The sequence below is a fragment of the Populus trichocarpa genome, chromosome 19 (assembly GCF_000002775.5).
Source record: "Populus trichocarpa isolate Nisqually-1 chromosome 19, P.trichocarpa_v4.1, whole genome shotgun sequence".
In the NCBI taxonomy this organism is placed as follows: Eukaryota; Viridiplantae; Streptophyta; class Magnoliopsida; order Malpighiales; family Salicaceae; genus Populus; species Populus trichocarpa.
The window spans coordinates 12,991,140-13,010,478 of record NC_037303.2 but is presented as its reverse complement, the minus strand read 5'-3'; the positions used below and the strand labels follow the sequence as shown (position 1 = coordinate 13,010,478).

At 32.6% G+C, this 19,339-nt stretch overlaps 3 protein-coding genes and 1 long non-coding RNA gene across 4 annotated transcripts; 2 read left to right on the top strand and 2 right to left on the bottom strand.

Annotated features, from left to right (window-relative positions):
• Positions 1-4,140: 4,140 nt before the first annotated feature.
• LOC112325176 (uncharacterized) lies at positions 4,141-5,677 on the top strand. Its single transcript, XR_002979229.2, has 3 exons — positions 4,141-4,392; positions 4,478-4,576; positions 5,251-5,677. It is a non-coding gene; the product is annotated as an uncharacterized LOC112325176 (long non-coding RNA).
• Positions 5,644-7,943, bottom strand: LOC7494608 (ras-related protein RABA1f). The gene is made up of 2 exons (XM_002325554.4): positions 7,351-7,943; positions 5,644-6,441 (listed from the first exon to the last, which is right to left on the bottom strand). Exons 1-2 carry the CDS (start codon positions 7,569-7,571, stop codon positions 6,012-6,014), a joined length of 651 nt encoding a protein of 216 aa, XP_002325590.1. The 5' UTR covers positions 7,572-7,943; the 3' UTR covers positions 5,644-6,011.
• A 2,953-nt stretch (positions 7,944-10,896) lies between these two features.
• LOC7467468 (rac-like GTP-binding protein RAC2) lies at positions 10,897-13,241 on the bottom strand. Its single transcript, XM_002325552.4, has 7 exons — positions 12,839-13,241; positions 12,608-12,695; positions 12,374-12,483; positions 12,183-12,246; positions 12,041-12,105; positions 11,883-11,948; positions 10,897-11,249 (listed from the first exon to the last, which is right to left on the bottom strand). Exons 1-7 carry the CDS (start codon positions 12,935-12,937, stop codon positions 11,148-11,150), a joined length of 594 nt encoding a protein of 197 aa, XP_002325588.1. The 5' UTR covers positions 12,938-13,241; the 3' UTR covers positions 10,897-11,147.
• Positions 13,242-16,887: 3,646 nt separating this feature from the next.
• On the top strand, positions 16,888-18,319 carry LOC18108494 (LOB domain-containing protein 2). Its single transcript, XM_024590987.2, has 2 exons — positions 16,888-17,565; positions 18,070-18,319. Exons 1-2 carry the CDS (start codon positions 16,902-16,904, stop codon positions 18,135-18,137), a joined length of 732 nt encoding a protein of 243 aa, XP_024446755.1. The 5' UTR covers positions 16,888-16,901; the 3' UTR covers positions 18,138-18,319.
• Positions 18,320-19,339: the final 1,020 nt, after the last annotated feature.

The window sequence follows — 19,339 nt, the reverse complement described above, 5'->3', positions numbered from 1 at the left end:
TTGTTTGGTTATTCAGAAAAAAAAAGGTTAAAATATACTTTAAACAATAGTGAAAATTAAAACAAAGTATAAACTGAAATAAATATACTTAAAGAGTTGAATAGAAAAACAATTCATAAACTAAGAAAAATATTCATTTTCTCAAAAAATAACCTCATGCATGCATCAGGATATCAAAAAACTTAAACAATAGAGAGCAAAGCGGGATATTACTAAATTTGCAGGGATCAAAGAGTTGTTTACTCAAAAGTATGGGGGCTGTTTGGAGTTTGTAATTCTACTATTTATTCTACAAGCTGTAATTAATATAACATGGAATTGATTGTTAGAATATTTATGTATGAGAGGGACCGCTCATGTAACGCCACAATTATTTTTCTGATTTTTCCAATTTTAGATGAGAGAGATAAAGTCCATTATTGCTCAAGATTAGCTTGATTGACTCAAAATGGCAATCTCAATTATATTTGAAATATTTTGCGTAAAAACATTTAACCTAACTGTTCATTCAATTAAATTGTTTGGTTTGGTTTTAAAGTATAGAATTAAATTGAAATAATTAAATCAAGTACACTAAATTTAATGGAAACTTTGGTTTAAAAGTATAGAATTAAATTGAAATAATTAAATCAAGTACACTGAATTTAATGGAAACAGTTTCAAAATTAATTTTCCACCAACTTACATGTAGGAGTGCCTAATGTCTTTATATTCAATTTATTCATGGATTTTAATTCGGTGTTTATAATTTCATACTATCATATATAATTATAAAATATCGGGTCGTTCCAAGACTGAGATTTGATTGGAAAAGATTTCCCTTGAAACATTTTTTAATGCAATATATAATTGCTGAAAAAAAAGTGGAAATCACGTTTTCTAAAGAGGGTTAGATATTTTTGGTGTACTAAATGTTTAATTTTGTTTATTTAATTGTATTAACTTTTGTTTTTTTCTATATAAACTTTTTTATTTTTTAATTAAATATTTATGTAAGATTTTGTTAAATACATGTCTATATAATCATTAAATTGATACTTGAGCATGTTATTTAATTAGCTACGCTGTATAATTTTAATGAGTGTAAATTTTTATTTTTATTTATTTAAGAATGTAAACTTTATTTGAGTGTCTATTCTTTTGAATATATATATCAATTAAGTATTTTAATTTTAATTTTAAAATATAACAAATATCACAAACTCTTCTAAAATATAGTATAACATTCTCTAAGATAATTTAGTAATTTCAAGTTTAAAAATCACTTACATAACTGTAACATGAATATTTTCATAAACATAAGTAATTTATTCATATGGAATTCTTTTACTAGTCAGTTTAGTACACATATCACCTAACAAATACGTATTTACATATTTGTTTTAAACATCCTTTATACCTCAACTTATAAAAACAAGAAAATAATATATATATATATATATATATATATATATATAAACTATGAGGGGTGTTGCTCAATTGGTCAGGTTCTGGGTTTGCTTTTTAAAGGTCATCAGTTCGAGTCCCACAAACCTCAGGGCCACTGAAAGCTTACATGGTCGTTAACTTCAAGGCTCGTGGGATTAGTCGAGGTGCATACAAGTTGGCCCGGACACTCACGTTAATCTAAAAAAAAACATAATATATATAGATATTGTTTTAATAAAGTATCGACTAAGAACATTTAAAAAATAATATTTTTATGCAATATGAATCTCATAATTATAATAACTTTATAATTTTTTTTTGTAAAATATTTTTTTTTGAATGACTTTATTTTTACTATAACTTCATTAATCAAATATAAATGAATATTAAAAATAAAAAATATCTTTATTAATAATAAATATATTTTAAATAAATAAAATTAGCATTACATGTAACTGACGATATATAAACTAACAAATTTTTTGACAGAGATGAGTTGTTTTGCAATATAAGTTACATGTAAAATGTCTTTGAGTTTGAATTGCTTATGTTGAGAAGACAAAGTAGGCGATCCATTGTGTGGGATATTTAAACCACAACCATTACTAATATTTAATATCTCAGAACCTTTATAATCGTCAGCCAAGCACAAGTTTCCAATATCTAGCATGATGTTAGTAGTTGCTGCTGTGTCAGGATGCCATTGAGGAGGAGGGTATACTGATATATTTGCATTTGCATAACCAGCAAAATCGGTATAGTGAGCAGAAGGGAGTAGGCAACAGTGGTGCAGAATTGAAAGATCAATGCGATTCTCGTTAGTGTTTACCGAGGGATTTAGTGATGGAAAAATTTGTTCAGTAAATATCACCACAAAATATTAATGGAAAAATTTCTTTGATGTTTCTGTTTATATTTATCAATTTTCTGATAGTGGATGTTCTGTTGTAAGGCCAGTTGAGACGCTGGGATTCATAATTTCTCTTACATGTAGCTGCTGTGTGATTTTTTTTCAGCCACAAAACTGGCATGGAACGCACTTTCTGTCGAAACGATTGTTCATATTGGTATAGTTACGCCCTCCTAGGTAATGTGCAGAGTTGGAATCACCAGAATAATGGCTGCCAGCAGAATAGTTCATAAGAGAGTAATTACCAGCATTAGAGGACTGCTGAGATGAGGAGCCAGAAGAGTTGGATTTCAGAACCATATTGGCAGAAGGTTTCTTGTGTTTTGTTAGAGAAATATAAATTATATCTTAAGTTTTCACCTAACAATTTAAACTTAAACTTTTGAGTAGAATAAAACTGTAAATTTAGAGTTAATATCTTTAACTTTTTTGCTTATTAAAATTTTTATGTTTTCTACGCTATTCACTGCATCAAACCTCCTCAAAGATTGATGACAGAAGCAATGATAGTATTTGATCCTTCTGAAACCACTAGGTATATCCACCACAGACTTTTTCTTGTTAGGAATTTCCAGGGGAGGGACTAGACACGTACCTTCTATGAAACTGACATGCCAGCAATTGAAGCACCTGAATTTTCTACTCAGCAAACTCTTCTACTGCCATGATTCATGGGATTCATATCTTGTTCAAATTTAAACACTACGTTACATTAGTTATACTAGAGCATTATACACTTAACATAGAAGAAGTTTAAAGCTCTCAAATCTCTGGTTCTCTTAGTTCTTTTAACTTCTAAGATTGTAACAATTTAGCATAGGCTCAAACTGTGGATTGGCTGTGATGAGAAAGTAGGTTGAGAAATGAAAAGAGCGGGAATAATTGAGGTAGTTGATGTGCTTATCCTAACGAAAAAGAAGTACGAAAAATTTAAGTGTATCTTTTCAAAACCCATCTTCTGCACTCCTACTCGCAAATATCCCCGTTCTATGCCTTGCTCATGTCTAGCTTAAGATCAGTCATCTTCCCCTTGCTAGCCGTCGTAGCATTCTTGATAAAATGTGTAGTCTTGAAAGCAACTAAAATATTATCCGAGATCAGCCTACTCGGTATGAAAGCACTCTGATTAAGCAAAATAATTTTCTCCGACGTAGTCCTCAACCGATTGGCCGAAGGTTCCTAGATTAGTCTATAATCCGTCACGCTCTTGAGTTCTTTCACCATTTAAAAAATCAGAAGCATGCTGCGCATCTGTGATCGCCATTACCTCTTGATAGAAAAGAGCAGCCATTCCATCTTGACTAGGAGCTTTAGTAGGATGCTGCTGATGAAGAGCATGTTGGATCTCCGCTACAGTGAACCACTTACACATAAGAACTCGTCTCGTAGCTGGTGTGACCATAGAATCAACAGAATCAGGAACCCTGCGTTCAGAATCAATCTCTGAAGCCGCAAAAATGTCCCTAAAATACACAACAAGAACACCCTCAATCCCATTCAACCTCGTGCACCACCTTCCCTCCTTACTCATAACCCCTGCAGCACGATAGTGTTTTTTCCTTTCACTTGCTTTCTTATAAAAAAAACGCGTTATTACGATCTCCTTCTTAATTTTAACAACAGAGAACGGAACCTAAATATTGCCAGCTCTATACCCTTTCACTCTCTCACTCTCTATTGTCCATGATTTATTTTGAACATTTCTCCTCCATCAAATCTTCCTTGATAATCTCCGAAATTCAAGAATTCAGTTTTGGCAAACCCAACTCATACAATTTTAAATTGGTTTCTTCCTTGGAGAACAATAAGGTAAGAAATCTTCCTTAGCCATATCCCTCCTAACAACTTTCTTGTCACAACAAGCATATGTACCGTGATCTGTAGAGAATTTTCCCTCTCTACATTTTCTTTTTGTCTCTTCATTAATTTTTCACCTTCTGTTATTACAAGAACCCTTATTGTTTCTTCCTTAAAATAGTAATTGAAGATCAAATGTTTTTAGCGGTATACAAAGGTGTTGGCATGGAATGTCGGCATCCAGGCGATGATGCATGGTATGATGTAAATTTCGTTTGTGATGGGGAAACTCTCGCGATGAACTGTGTTTATTTCTCAGACGTTTACATGGAAACATTTCAGGCTGACAAGTTCAAGACCACGGAAGCAGTGGGAGGGATATGGTATTTCAGCCGAGTAGTGTGCAATATCTACAAGATGATTACAGCAAGATTGTTCAAGGTAAGACAGTTAGTATGCTTTGAATGATGAGCTTAAATTTTATGATGCATTTGTTGTTGAATTGCTCGATGAGAAACATAAGTTCGAAAATGGAGAGGAAGAGTGTTCTTGCAAATACGATTTAAAATGGCAAAACCAGGTGCAGTCAAATATTATTTAAGCTTCAATTCAGTATCGTCATCCATGCTTTACATCATTAACCGTCTGCTAATTACTTAGGACATTATGATGCTAAGCAGAATGAGAAAACCACCTCCAATTAGGCGATGCTTTATATTTAATCCAGGAGGACCGTGTACAAGAGGAGATAGGTTACCATGTTCTTCCAAATTCTTACATTATTGGACTAGTATTCATGCCAAAAGTATTTGCTGAAATGAAGTTGCAGCGTAATTAGCATTAACTCGTCTGATCTTTCAACTTAAACAGCCTACGAGCCACCTTTCATAGGTGAACATTCCAATTACTTGGAGGAGGAACTAAACTAGGTTGTCTTTGGCTGATGTAACAGACTAGTTTCTTCATTTCTCATAACCAACTATTGAAACGAGGAAGGCCTTCCACTTCTGTTTGGGAATTTGATGCCTTTACATTATAAAATGCGACTCAGACTGGTGTTATCACCCAGATAAATTGATATCCTTCTTGTTGATGATTTGATAAATTTATGACAGCTGGGGTGTTCACAATCATAAATCATGTTTGGAGAAGAGCTACGTCCAAAGTATGAAGAACTGCGATTGCAAATGACCAATAAGCCACGACAGAGGACATGCTTTGGCTTGCTAACTTACGAGTTATGACATTGAGAAATCATGGGTTGTTTGCCAAAAAGCAAGCATTAATATTCAGGAAAGTTTGCAGCAACCCAGCAAAGTCATGAAAGAACATCGATCTTTCATTTGGACAATAGCCGGTGCATAGCAAGGCAAAAAGAGCAACTTCTCTGCCCACACATTAAGCATCAACAAACAAAATCAATCTCTTCGATGTTAATGACAAGCTTGATGACACCTTTGTTGGTGTGGACGTCAACGGTGAAAAACAATAAATTGTGAAAAAAAGAATTGAACAATCAATCAAGTTGAGCGATTACCTTAATATTTCCCAAATTCAAGCAATAAAATTGAATCTAAACTAGAGGGTTGAAACTGTCTAAAAATTACAACACTCCAAGGAACAAACTTACAAAAGAACAATCAAAAGAAAGAAGGAAAAAGGAATGGCAATCAAATGCATATGCCTCTTGGATCCATAACCTTAAGCAGTTAAGCTTTCTCTCAACTTCAAGAAGTTTGGTAGTTTCTAGGCAAGCAATTGGACTACAACTATCCATCTTAACATTCATGTGTCTGAAAGGCGTCTTCAAATAACAAAAAGGCAAATTATGAAATAGGAGAAACTATTACCACCATACTTCTTTCATCTATTCTATCTATGCGGAGCAGCATCCAACCTTTTTCACAGCTGATACATCATCTTTGCCGACAGTAATAGTCTGTCCCTTGGGCAAGGCTGCAGGATCATCCCCAACATCAAGAGCCTTCCGGCTGACTACACGATGAATCTGAGTGAGCACTTCAGTGAAAGCATTTTCAACATTCAAGGACTCTAGGGCAGAGGTCTCCATGAAAAAAGTATTTTCTCTCTCAGCAAATGCAGTGGCATCCTCAGTAGTAACTGCACGCAAGTGACGCAAATCTGCTTTGTTTCCCACAAGCATAATCACAATGTTTGAATCAGTGTGATCACGAAGTTCCTTTAGCCATCTCTCCACATTCTCAAAAGTGACATGTCGAGTGACATCATAGACAAGCAAGGCGCCAACAGCTCCTCGATAATATGCACTAGTAATTGCACGGTATCTGTATCAATGAATAGAAACAATGATGAAAATAGGCACCCTTATGATACAAGGATTGGAAATAATTCAGTTTCAACAAAAGATATCATGCTTGAAAGTATTTTTGTTCAATAAGAAAAGCAAGAAAAAGAGTAGGTAACCATAGAAAACGTGGTTATATTCTAGACACTAGTGAGAGAAAAGGTCTTATGATCACACAAAGCTATTACATTCTGCACAATTACGTGAAACAATAATCAAAGCAAAATGCAACCATTTTTCTTTTACTCTCCTTCTTTCTACATGTGCCAACAACAATTCATACAGGAGGAATAGATGGGGTCATACTCTATCTCTCTCAAAATGATGTTTTTATTTCCTGGACTGGATGCAGAATGAGGATAGAAAATCAAAAACAGAGATCAATTGGAAACACTGGACTATCATATTTCTTGTTCTCCAGTCTTTTACAAATCCAAATCAGAGTTTAGCAGCAACTCAAAAACAGCCATTTGTTATCAAAACATCAACCACTTTGTAAAGAAAGGTGCAAACTTTGATCCTTTCTCAAGCAAATTTTATATCTCCAAATAAAACATTTAGGCATTTCTGTTCCTAACATTTTCGGCATGAGAGACTAGATCTACTAAGCCCATTTTCATGTAGTATGGTTTCCATCCATGTCAACAAATACAGATGCAGAAGTCCATCAACTACCATAATGGCAATCTACTAAGCCCCTTTTCCACCATCAATTTGCAAAAAACTTATAGTATCAAAAACCCAAATAAAAAAATAAAGAAAAAACAAAACCTTGTAGCATCAATCACTTAAGGCATATAGATCTGATAGACCCAAATGCAAATGTCACAAAACAAGAAGAAACCCATCTTAGAAAAATAGAAAGATACAGAGATCAAGAAGGTTTGACCTTTCTTGGCCAGCAGTGTCCCAAATCTGAGCTTTGACAACTTTATCATCAACATGGATACTACGAGTGGCAAATTCAACTCCAATAGTGGATTTGGATTCCAAACTGAATTCATTCCTTGTAAATCTTGATAAAAGATTGGATTTTCCAACACCAGAATCACCTATCAACACTAACTTGAATAGATAATCATAGTCATCATCTGCCCTGTAAGCACCCATTTGCTTTGCTAATTCTCTAGTTTTTGTTATATGGGAAATGATGTTGAGAGATAAAGGTTTGGCCTTTCTGTGTTGTGGACTTGTGGGGTTATATGTGGATCTGTGTAGAGGTTTTGAATTTTAAAGTGTTGAACATTCTTTGATTTTTGTTTGGGAGTAGGCTTGATAATTGTACTTTAACCATTTGATTTTTTAGATTCAATTTTTTTTTATGATAGTATAAAAAAACTCACTTGTGAATTTTAAAATAATTAATTAAATGATAAAAGATTCTTTCAAAATCATTATGATACTCATAAAACAAAAAAAAAATTCCCATAATAATAATAAAAAAAAAGGAAGGGGGGTAAGAATAAAGTGTTAATTTGTTTTCATCATATTATTACTTTAAAACATTTTTAAAATTAATACTTTAACAATCTTATAAACAAAATTGTGTCTTGAACATTGTTTCTGTTTTCTCCGCATTCATTCATTCATTCTATTTATTAATTAATTAATTTATATTTTCTAAAAGTTATTTTGAAGTTCTTGAGATTTACAGTTGCCCTAAATTATCTATTTTGGCTTATAGCCGTCTAGATATTTGAAAAGGTATAACGCGGAATGGCAGAATTAATCATAATGTGGACATGAATTATTTAATCACAAAAACATTAAAAAAAATGTGTACATTGAAAGGTTGATACTTTTCCATTAATAGAAGATCTTCATAATTAAATTGAATTCCAATCGTTATCTCCACTAGGGTTTCTAATTTTTTTAATCATGTTCAATTCAACTTTCAAATTTTCTTTGTGTTTACACTTCCAGATGAGAATTTGATGTTAACACCAAAGTGGGATGGATGTTGACAACATTGTTTGTCATTGTCATTTTCACAATAACCTTAGCCACCACACTTCCCTTCCAGGAAAGGGACAAGAACAGGCAACGTTCAATTTTTTTCTTTTCTTTTCCTTTCTTTTTTGCAACCCTGCAATGATTTCAAAGATTGGTCTTTGTGTAGTTGATTTTGGTAGGAAACTAAGATCTGATGAACAAAGCATGGAAACATCTCAAGTAGCTGAAGGCTACTGCATTTCCCCTGCTCTTTGTGGGTTCGGTGAACAGATGGGGTTGGCGTGATGGGACTAGACTAGACAAGAGTCACAAGACAGGACAATATCATGGAGGATTTGCGAGAGAAATTTAGCTGTGCGACCAACAAAAAATGTCATTACAAGCTACCAAATCCAGCATCTCTTGCAGCATAACAATCTAGAGAGTCTATAATAACAGGAAAAAAAGCAAAATGACTTAACAGTTGCAGGTGAGGATGACGTGCACTCCTCATATTAGATCCCTGTCTTGTTTGTCAGAATATTTTCTTTTGTATTTTTCGAACGTTAACAATATTGCGAGGCAGACAAGAGAATGAATACAGCAGGTTACTGCTCTGGTCCTCTTCATAACAGGGTACATATCACAAAATTGTGTTAAAAATAGATTTGATTCCTGCGGCCTTTTACTCATAACTGACCTGTGAAGGACAATCTAGTCCTGCCAACATGCCCAGGAACAGGACCCATATCGAGAACCTCAGATCTTCTGTGAGATAAAGCTTCCATTACTAACCCCACATGCTCTTCATTTACCTGAAACAAAATCATATGTGAAAATCGAATCTTGTGAAAAGAAACCAGTTCTGTAATCTTGAATTCTTGCCTCAATGGTCATTCTTCAATCGCTTCAAGCTTCTCCTTACTCTCAGTTTTATACCTGATTCAACAAAATAATTTTCCAAAAAATATAAGAAAAGGGACTCTAGGAGGTGAGACAGACAGCTCAAGTCCTTCATGTCTCATATTCTCAATCAAGATACCTGAAAAGCATAAACATCTGAAGTTCAGAACCATATCAGAAATTTAAGAGACAGGAAAATGAAACTAATGTCATTGTAAACCTTAGTACTGTGAATTTTTTATGCTTAACATGAAATAGAATAGCGCAACACCATGTAGTGTCAAGAAGAACAAACCAAGTTGAAGTCCTCCCCTCCCCTGGACCTCATATGTCTCTGCCACGCCAGGAAGCGCATTTCTGGCAAGATTAGTTTCAGCTTCAGCTATAACCGATCACCAATTTTCCCTCCGGTCAGCTAAAAACATATCGGAAGTGGACAATTATTTCCAAGTGGCTAACATTGAAACATAAATATCATGTTTGCCCTAAATTGATACCAAGCAAAACAATATGGAATCAACATAACATCTTATATGGTGTTAACAGAAACTCACTGGAGAAAACTATGATGGCATTATCAATGATACAGTTGCCCTGCCATGACTAGTAACATTATGAAGTTTCTTCTAGTAACATTTTAAGAGATAGAAAGGGTTTGAGGGCACGAAAGGGGAGGGGATAACCTCTTGGATTCTCTTTTGGACATCACTCCATAATTTGAAAACTACCAAATCATATCCTTAGTAGATAATGGGAAAAAAAACTCAGATTGAAGAAGATACATGAATGCATCTAATCTCAATTGTTAGAGGTACATGAGATAATATTCCTTTTTAATACAACATCTTATATATGGGTTTTTTTCCAAGTTACCATGATATTTTATTTTTATTTTTCCAAATTTTTTATTTTATTTTTCACGTGAACAAATATTTTTTTTAGTTAAATAAAAATAGATGAATCTAATCTTTATATATGAATATTGTAAAATTGGGAAGCAAGTTCTTGATTTCAATTGTTAGATTCTCAACTTTAATTATCTGAATATGGTTTTGTCCAATATACTTCAATATTTTTTATGCTAATGTCACTTGACAAATAAAAAATAAAATAAAATGCAATTTACAAATAAGATGAAGAGAAAAAAATAATTTTTTTTTACTACAACATTTGGTCCATTAGTGGATTGTATCTCCAAATGTTGTAGTAAAACTGTTTTTTATAATTTTCTCCCTCTTCACATTAATTTATTAATTGATGGATTATATTTATATGTATTCGTTGTTAATTTTTTTTGTCAAAACAAAAACAAATTTTTTTTTCATGTTGTAAACTTCATATAGATTTTCAGGGAGCTACTGAGATAAATAAATTTTTTTAATAAAATTGGTAAAATTAATTCTCAAGATCTAATAGTTTTGCTCTCCAAGAAGCTTATTTCAATAAAAAAAAAAATGCCTTCTGAATTAATATTCTAGCTTTATGCCTGCTATATGTGCCTTTAAAAAAAAAAAACAACTCATGCTTTGCTGAGTTCGATAGGATTACTTCACATTCACTAGGGCATAGTATTTGTTTAGTGTGATAATCACATGGCAGAGATCATAATATTAGGGTTTTGATACACAAATTTTACTATCATTACATGATAACAGATTCAAGTTTACCACATAGTTGCCCCACAATCCTCCTGAAGCATATGAACATATTACATTACAAAAAAGCAAAATTAGAGGCCCAGAGAGATTGGAAAACAGAAATGCTATCGTGACTCTACTAAGCCATACAGGATCTTGACTTGGCTGGGTCATCAAGATTTCTCATGGAAGAAACTGATAGCTGAATATTGATTTAGAGAAACACACAAGGAGCCCTACGCTTCTGTCTCCTTTTCTTCGGCTTCGGAGGCTGCAAAACAACCTTGATTGCAGCATCAAAGACACCCTTCACATTCTGGGGATAAGACATTTACAGCATTAAGTTAAGCTACAATACTGAAGTGAAGACTGGAGTTAAAGCTATCAATTATTCGTAGCACCAAAGTTATTAAACCTCCTGCCCAGGGCCCGAGTCATGGTTGGACAAGTTGGTATAGATAAATAAAAAAATTCAATATTTTCTTATAAGTTAAAACAATATCGTTATAAAAAAATAAAAAAATCAAAACAGGTTATTACCATGTCAATTGGGTCGCATGTTGATCCATCGAGTTAACTAAGTAAAATTAACTCTTGCTCAGTTTAATTTTAAACCTTTTAGGTCACGAGTCATCAGGTTGACTAGCTGCCCCGACCAGGTTGAGCAATGAGTAGCACTACAACAGGCTACTTGCTAGAATTAGGAAATATTGGCAGAAGAATCTATGCAGGGGTGTTGCTCCTAGACTGAAAAGCTAACAATTGGCGTTAACTATTACCCATTGAGTCTGTTGGGACTGTGAGTGTAAAGAAAATGACTTCTAACTGGATTTTAAGACCAAATTGATGGCTGAGTGGAAAGAGGATAAGTGATTTGGGAAAATCTTAAGTTCTTGGATAATAGTCTCCTCCTCTGCTTTTACCAAGAAATAATAATAATTGGCCAAACCTGCTGAGTCTTGGAGCTGCACTCTAAGTAAACAGCAGCACCGATCATCTTCTTTAGTTCCTCCCCCTGCTCAATGTGAAAGTTGCTGGGTTCATAAATGAAATGGAAAAACTCATTTTGTTCAAATTGGTGTAAACGAAAGAAAATCAGCTACTTGCCTGAGCAGTCGTGATTGGTGCGGCCCCAGGATGATCTATCAGATATTGCCTATCGTTCCGTAAATCTGCAGCCCGTTGCATCCTACTGATATTAGTACAACCTGAAATGAAAAAACATAGAAGGTAGCAAAATTGATCTTACCAAGTTTGGTTCCCACAAGCACAATCGGCACAGCTGGGGCATAATGCCTTAGTTCAGAGATCCACTGGGGCCAAAATATTGATAAAAAAGAAAGCAAAATCAGACAAGCTTTGATGATTATAAAAAGTCTCAGATGAATCAAACTCAATCATCCAAACGTGTAAAATAGAATTGGAAATAGTAAATCATACCTTCTTGGCAATGTTCTCATAGCTAGCTTTGCTGATTAGAGAAAAGGCCAGCAAGAACACATCTGCACCTCTATAACTCAGAGGCCTCAACCTGTTATAATCCTCCTGTCCTGAATGCACAGACTACACAATTAGTACTACCTGTTCTTAGGGTTCTTCAGAATAGTTTAATAGTCTCTGTTTGAAAGGGATTAATATCTGCTGTCAGAAACCCAAGAAAGCAAGAATACTAACCTGCAGTATCCCATAATCCAAGATTCACTGTGCTGCCATGGACCACCACATTAGCACTGAAGTTGTCAAACACTGTAGGTACATAATCCTATCAAGATTAACGACACCAAAAAGGGTATTACAACAGGAAACATGGAAAGAAAAACATTGTAATTACAAGTGTTAGCTCCTTTCATGAAAAAAAAAATCAAGCTTGAGCCTTGAGACACAATAACAGTGTCTAATCCATACAGTAGGGAAAGTGTTGCTTGTGTAAGAGATGAGCATGCATGTCTTGCCAACAGCTCCATCCCCAACAGTGACACACTTGATGAACCTAGCTGTGCTCATTTTCTTGAACTACCTGATCTCCTTGTTTTCTTCACCCTCTAATTATTCCATTGATACAGGAAGGTAAAGATCGTAAAAGCCTACAATTAGGACTATGTCTCTTTCACCTTCCTTTCACAAATATCCATAAAGACTTGAGAGAATAAGAGGGTTGTGCTGTGTTTAGAATTTGAATAGGGATAGAGGGGAGTGTAAGGTAGGCCTTTAATAAGGTTGAGCAACTAAGCAGTACCCAACTTTAGCTGGACTTTGGCTTCACCATGATTGCACAAATGGCTTTCTGTTTCTTCAAGGGGAAGCACAGAGGCCGAAGACACTATACAACAGAAGTGTTTGGTACTAGTGTTAGTTGGTTAAGTGCTGGACAAGGGAGTTGCATTGAATCATGATCAATACTATGAAAAAAAATATTAAAAAAAATACATGTTGCTTAGTTAGACAAATTAGTATCATGAATGTAAGAATTAGAGTAAGATACAAAACCCCAAGTGAAAAATCAAGTGATCACATTGACTTATGGAGACATGAAGACCTCCATGCTATCCAAGTCAATCTTTCGACAATTCATCTCCTGATTGAATGATTGGTAGAAGAATTTCATGTGTAAGAACTCCTGCTCAATTGCATGGAGAAATCAATGCACAGGAGGGTCAAAATGGCAGAAACCAAAAGAGAAAGCCTACTTTACGTTGGTGTCACCATGATTAGTGGATAAATTAACAAGGCAACGTGACGACGGGCTTGTCACTATCATTGTACCAAAGCTTACGTTTTGATAAACTAATAACATTGGCTTGGTACAGTGAAATTTTTTTTGTGAAAAGCTTGTAGCTAAACAGGCAATAAATCTCGTGTTCGAGCCTCTATATATTTTGTAATAAAAATAAATAAAGATTAGCCACTAATGTTGATTTTGTACCCCCAAGAGAAATATTTGTGTAATTGTTTGGTGATTGATTGCTATCGAAGTAGATGAAAAATGAGTCAAATTCTAATGTGAGATTAGGGGATTTTTTATTATTATTAAATATACCACTCCTGATTATGGATGTCCCATTCAAAATCTAATAAAATTACTTAATTTTACTATGTATAAACTGCTAGGAGAATTCGTTATACATTAAAAAAAATGGATTGGATTATGAACGCAGTTCAATATGGGTATATCTTTAATTGGGGTAAGATAATGTTTAATATGTTGTTTAATACCATGTGACAATTAAATTATTAAACTATAAACTAAGATTTGTTTTTCTGTAGCATATGGCAATAGGCAGCACGGCAAAGAACAAATTGGTTTTGATCCTATAACTATATTGTTTTTCTATATAGTCACCAACCAATCCATGGCAAAGTACAATTTGGTTGTTGAATTTTTTATTTTTGCACATTTAATCCCTGTAAATTTAGATATTTTTTTTCAGTCCTAAAACTTTAGAATTTTAGTGTCAATGAGTTTTCTTTAAAGAGAAGAGTTCAATAAAGACGGCTTTCCCCTTTAACCATGTTGAAAAAAAGTATATCAAGAATCGTTAGGTTTTTTTCATTCGATTTTATTTTTAGTTTTTAGATTAATTGAATATATTTTAGAATTGGAAATGAGGTTGGTGACATTCCTATGATTTTTTAGGATGTTTTTTTGGGATAAAATAAGTTGAGAATTTGGTTTTAGTGGTCCAAAAACTCGAGAAATTAATTTTTTAATCACGAAAAATATTCCGATAAATGACAAGTTGTTTGCCTAAACAGACATCGTGTCTATTCTATATCTTTTTTAAATACCAAGTATGCCTAGTCTTTTTCCTTTTAGGCTAGACGAACACATCTGATCTTTTTAACAACCCTTTAATTTTTTTTAATTGTTTTGTTTTTTTGCATTTTAGAATAAAATTCTCTTTTAAATAATAATGAATATATTTTTTTTTATCATAAATGTGTTCATACTTGTTAGCAATGCTTTTATAAATAATAATGAATATTTTATCTTGTTGTATACTACTCTTGAAATGAAATATACATAAGTCAATTTTTATAGTATCTTTAAATTGTAAAACAATTCAGTGTAAAATTACATTTATAATATGATATTGTAATTTTTTTAATTAATTTAATTTAGATACTGAACTTGTTATATAAATTATGCATTTTATATTTATTTTAATTCAAACAGATAAACAATAAATTTACCAAAACTGCAATGCCATAGTATTACCGAACAATTTAATTGTGTAATTTGTTTCAACACTATATGACACAATTAAGAGCAGCACAACACGTTAATCATAGCAAAGGCAACTCATTAGGGGCCAAACATACTCATTTGATGGCATTTGCTATGAATAAAAAATGGAAGTGAATTATTATAATATTATTTTTTAAGAATGTAAAAATTAGTTATTAAAAATATTCGGTGTATTAATAAATTTAAGTATAAATTGTTAATGGAAAAAGAAAATAAAATAAAAAAAATTATTGATAATAATCTCCAAATTAAAAGAAATAAAAAAAATTATTTAGCGTATAATTTTGTATGTGAAAAGAAAATAATCATTAAATAGATTATATTATTACATCATAACTATCATCAGCGTCATCATCTTCAGAAAAAAGAAAAAAAATTACAGAATATTTAATAATAATTAATTATATATTTTTAACACTTGATAAACAAAAAAAAATAAAATTGAAAGAATAACAATCAACACACCTCAAATATTGCCCAATGTTATCCTGGATTTAAGCTGAACAACAGAAGAGTTTTTGCTTCTTTTTCTTTCTTTTTTTCCATTGAAGGGATTCTCTTCTAAAAAAATGATAAAATAGAAAACAGCCCAATGACACTAAATAGAGTTAGTATAAATAGAAAAACATAACTATTTTTGGTGATATAAAATTTCCCATTAATTACATAAAATTAAATATTCTTACTTTTATTGGCATATATATATATATATATATATATATATATATATATATATATATAAGAAATTCTAAGAAAATAGAAAAACTAACCTTGTGCCACAGTACCAACGTCTCACACTTCAATACATTCCCAATCTTGGAAGAGATTATTGTCATGGAATTAATTGCTACCTTAATTAGACGATCCAACATAGCTAATTAGTAGTCTGCTTTTATTTATTTTTTTCACCATTTGACATATTAGTATAGTTATAAAACTCAACCCAGGTTGGGCTAAATTTAAAATAAAAATAAAAATAATTGTTTGATTTGGTCAAATATCTCAATTTTATTTTTTTAGATTTTTTTTAAATTATGTTGTTTTGTCTATTTTAATCAAAATAAAAATATTATTTTGATTGATTCATATTAATATGATTTACTTGTGATTCATAAAAAATAAAAACTATTTTAATTGCTCGCTACATATTAATGCACTTACCTTGAATATCCAAATATCTTAAACAACCAACTAATATAAGCTTAGATTTATTTCCTATTATAAAACCAAACCTCTACGAAAGGTTTAGTATATATATACTTATATAGTTCTTATTCTTCATATGGGCTACCTAAACCCTAATCAACCACTCTAAACGACTCCCTTTGTGTCTCTTACGGTGGCCAGCCATCTTTACATGTGCACTAGACAAAGATTATCATTTGTTCTTTATCTTCTTGTGTGTAACATGTAGTATATATTATTTATACAAACATCTCCTTTTCACTCCACACCTGAAGACACATCGTCAGATGTACGGTTTGTTGTTTTACTTGATTTCCTTCCTTATTTTTATGAATTAGTGCACTACGTGCGGTACGTAAAGGGTTTTTTTTTTTCTTTCTGTGAATAGGGTATGTGTTGCTGATTGACCTAGTTTGTTGATTCTTTGACGTTATATTTCATGAACAAAAATTGTACTTGTTTTGGTAGTAGTTAATGATTGTAATTGCTATTGTTTTTATGTTATTTCTTGATATAGTGCTAGCTAGGTTTACAAGGATGCAAAGAGAGAATAACAGCGACAATAATAACAATCGTACGCTGGTTCATCCGGCATGCGCATCGTGCAAGCATCAACGGAAGAGGTGCACGGAGGATTGTGCATTGGCACCGTATTTTCCAGCAGAGAAAACCCAAGAATTTCAAGCTGTTCATAAAGTTTTTGGTGTTAGCAATGTTGTTAAATTAGTGAAAGATGTCAGTGAAGAGAGGCGAAAAGAGACGGCGGATTCATTGGTTTGGGAGGCTCTTTGTAGGCAAAATGATCCGGTTTCAGGCTGTTATGGGAAGTTCAAGAGATTAAAGGAAGAGCTTGACTTGTACAAAACTCAACATCCGTCGCTAAACCAAAACCAAAATGGACAGCAGCAGGGGGGCGTAGTGTATAACAAACAGTCTCCGGTGATGGTTTACGGGATAAATAATAGGGCGAACGGTATTGGAGGAGGAGGATTAGCTAACAATAACATGGTAAGTTATGGCCATGATAATGAGAATTTGATTGCTGACTCAATCCAGCATAATTTTCATTGGGATTATGTGCAAAGTCTAGATAAATCAAAGCGCGAAAGAGATGCTAGTTCTCTTCTTCTTCCATCACCACCGCCGTTGCCACATCACTATTCCATCAATGGATTTAATCAACAACAATACTATCTTCCAGGTAATTTCCCTATATGCAAATTAGATAGACCCGTGCACCCGCGTATAACACGCGTTAATCTCACTCGCACGTGTGTACACACAAATACTAATTAATCTCACCTTTAGAACTAGTGAGATTAGTATCCTATTTTATATTGTGATAACGGTTGTTTTTTAAAGTATTTTTTACTTAGAAATATATCAAAATAATTTTTTTTATTTTTTATATTTATTTTTGACATCAATATATCAAAACGATCTAAAAACACTAAAAAAAAATATTAATCTAAAGCAAAAAAAATTTAATTTAAAAAGAAAACATTTTTAAAACACAAAAAAAAAAAAACAATCAAACTCTGCAAATAACGAAGGAATTCTAAAGAGTTTGTTGAATCTCTATTATGCTTAAGTTTTGGGCTTATTTCTTGTATGAATGCATTATGATTTTTTTTCTTTGCAATAAATTGTTGGTCTGCATTATTAATTCCTAATGGGATATTATATCACCTGTGTTTGCTGTTAGGCGAATTTGGTTCAATGGAAAGCACACTCTTCATGGGAGAAGAAGATGGACACCATAGTTCCTTGTAGCTAATTAATCTTGGACCCAAGGCATCACAGTTTAGCTCCTTCATTCTCCATCGTGACAGAAGGCAGGTTTCCTGATTGTTCTGATCATCTGTATCTCAATCTTATATTTATTTTCATTTGAAGAGAAGAGTGAATATACATGTGTGAATGTATAAATTAGGATCGAATTCGGAGCAGTGCTGTTGTTTGAATATTTTAATGTTTAAGAACATGGATTATTTTCATGGTTTCTGATTCATGTACCACTGCGGTACTGTGTAGAAAGTGTTTGCTTTGGAAGGAATGAAGAGATGGGTTTGAACTATATTCCATTTTATTAGTATTTAAAAAAAATATTTTATTAGTTATTTTTTATTTTTTATTTTAAAAAAATAAACTAACATAAAAAGAAGAAAATACTAATACAATATCATTAATTACTCTAATTACTGTAAAATTTTCCAATCTGCAATGGGTTATGACCGTGTCGTTTGTTTTTCTAAACAGGAGGTTTAATGGAATATAGAGACATTGTTTATTGCTGGAGCCTATAACCACTTAAGAAAAAAATAAACGAAAAAAAAAAAAAGAGTACTCAGCATAGGAAATTAAGTGATTTATTTTTGTTATTATTCGGGTATCCTCACACCACTAGTCCCGTTCGGAGTTCGTGGTTGCCCTTCCCAATAAGTACGCTTCCTGGAGATCGAACTTGTATTCTCATCTTTGCAGGAATATAGCAGTGCCTTAACCGCTAGACCAATACTTTATTAGTGGAAATTAAGTGATTTAACATCACATTATGTTTTCATCATAAAAAATTGTTTTTATTCCCAAATTTTGACAAAAAAAAATAAAGGAACCTAATTAATAATTATAGATCATGTTGAATTGCATATACAGTAACAGATCAATAATCTCACCAAATTCCCTTCATAAAATGAAACTTATTCATAAAAAAACCAAACAATCTCGATCCAATTTCATCTCACGCAAAAAAAAAATCAACAATCTCGATCCAATTTCATCTCACATGGGAATTGCATAATTATGGACACATTTTTGAATTATGATATACACACTGAAAATATTATTGCAATTGAATAATGTTAAGTATTAAAAAAAATAGAAAACTCCAAGAATATAAATGAATGATTAGACTATAATAAGCTTGTTTGAGAATGTGGTTGCAGGTTGCTTTTCAAAATGTTTTTCGTGTCGAA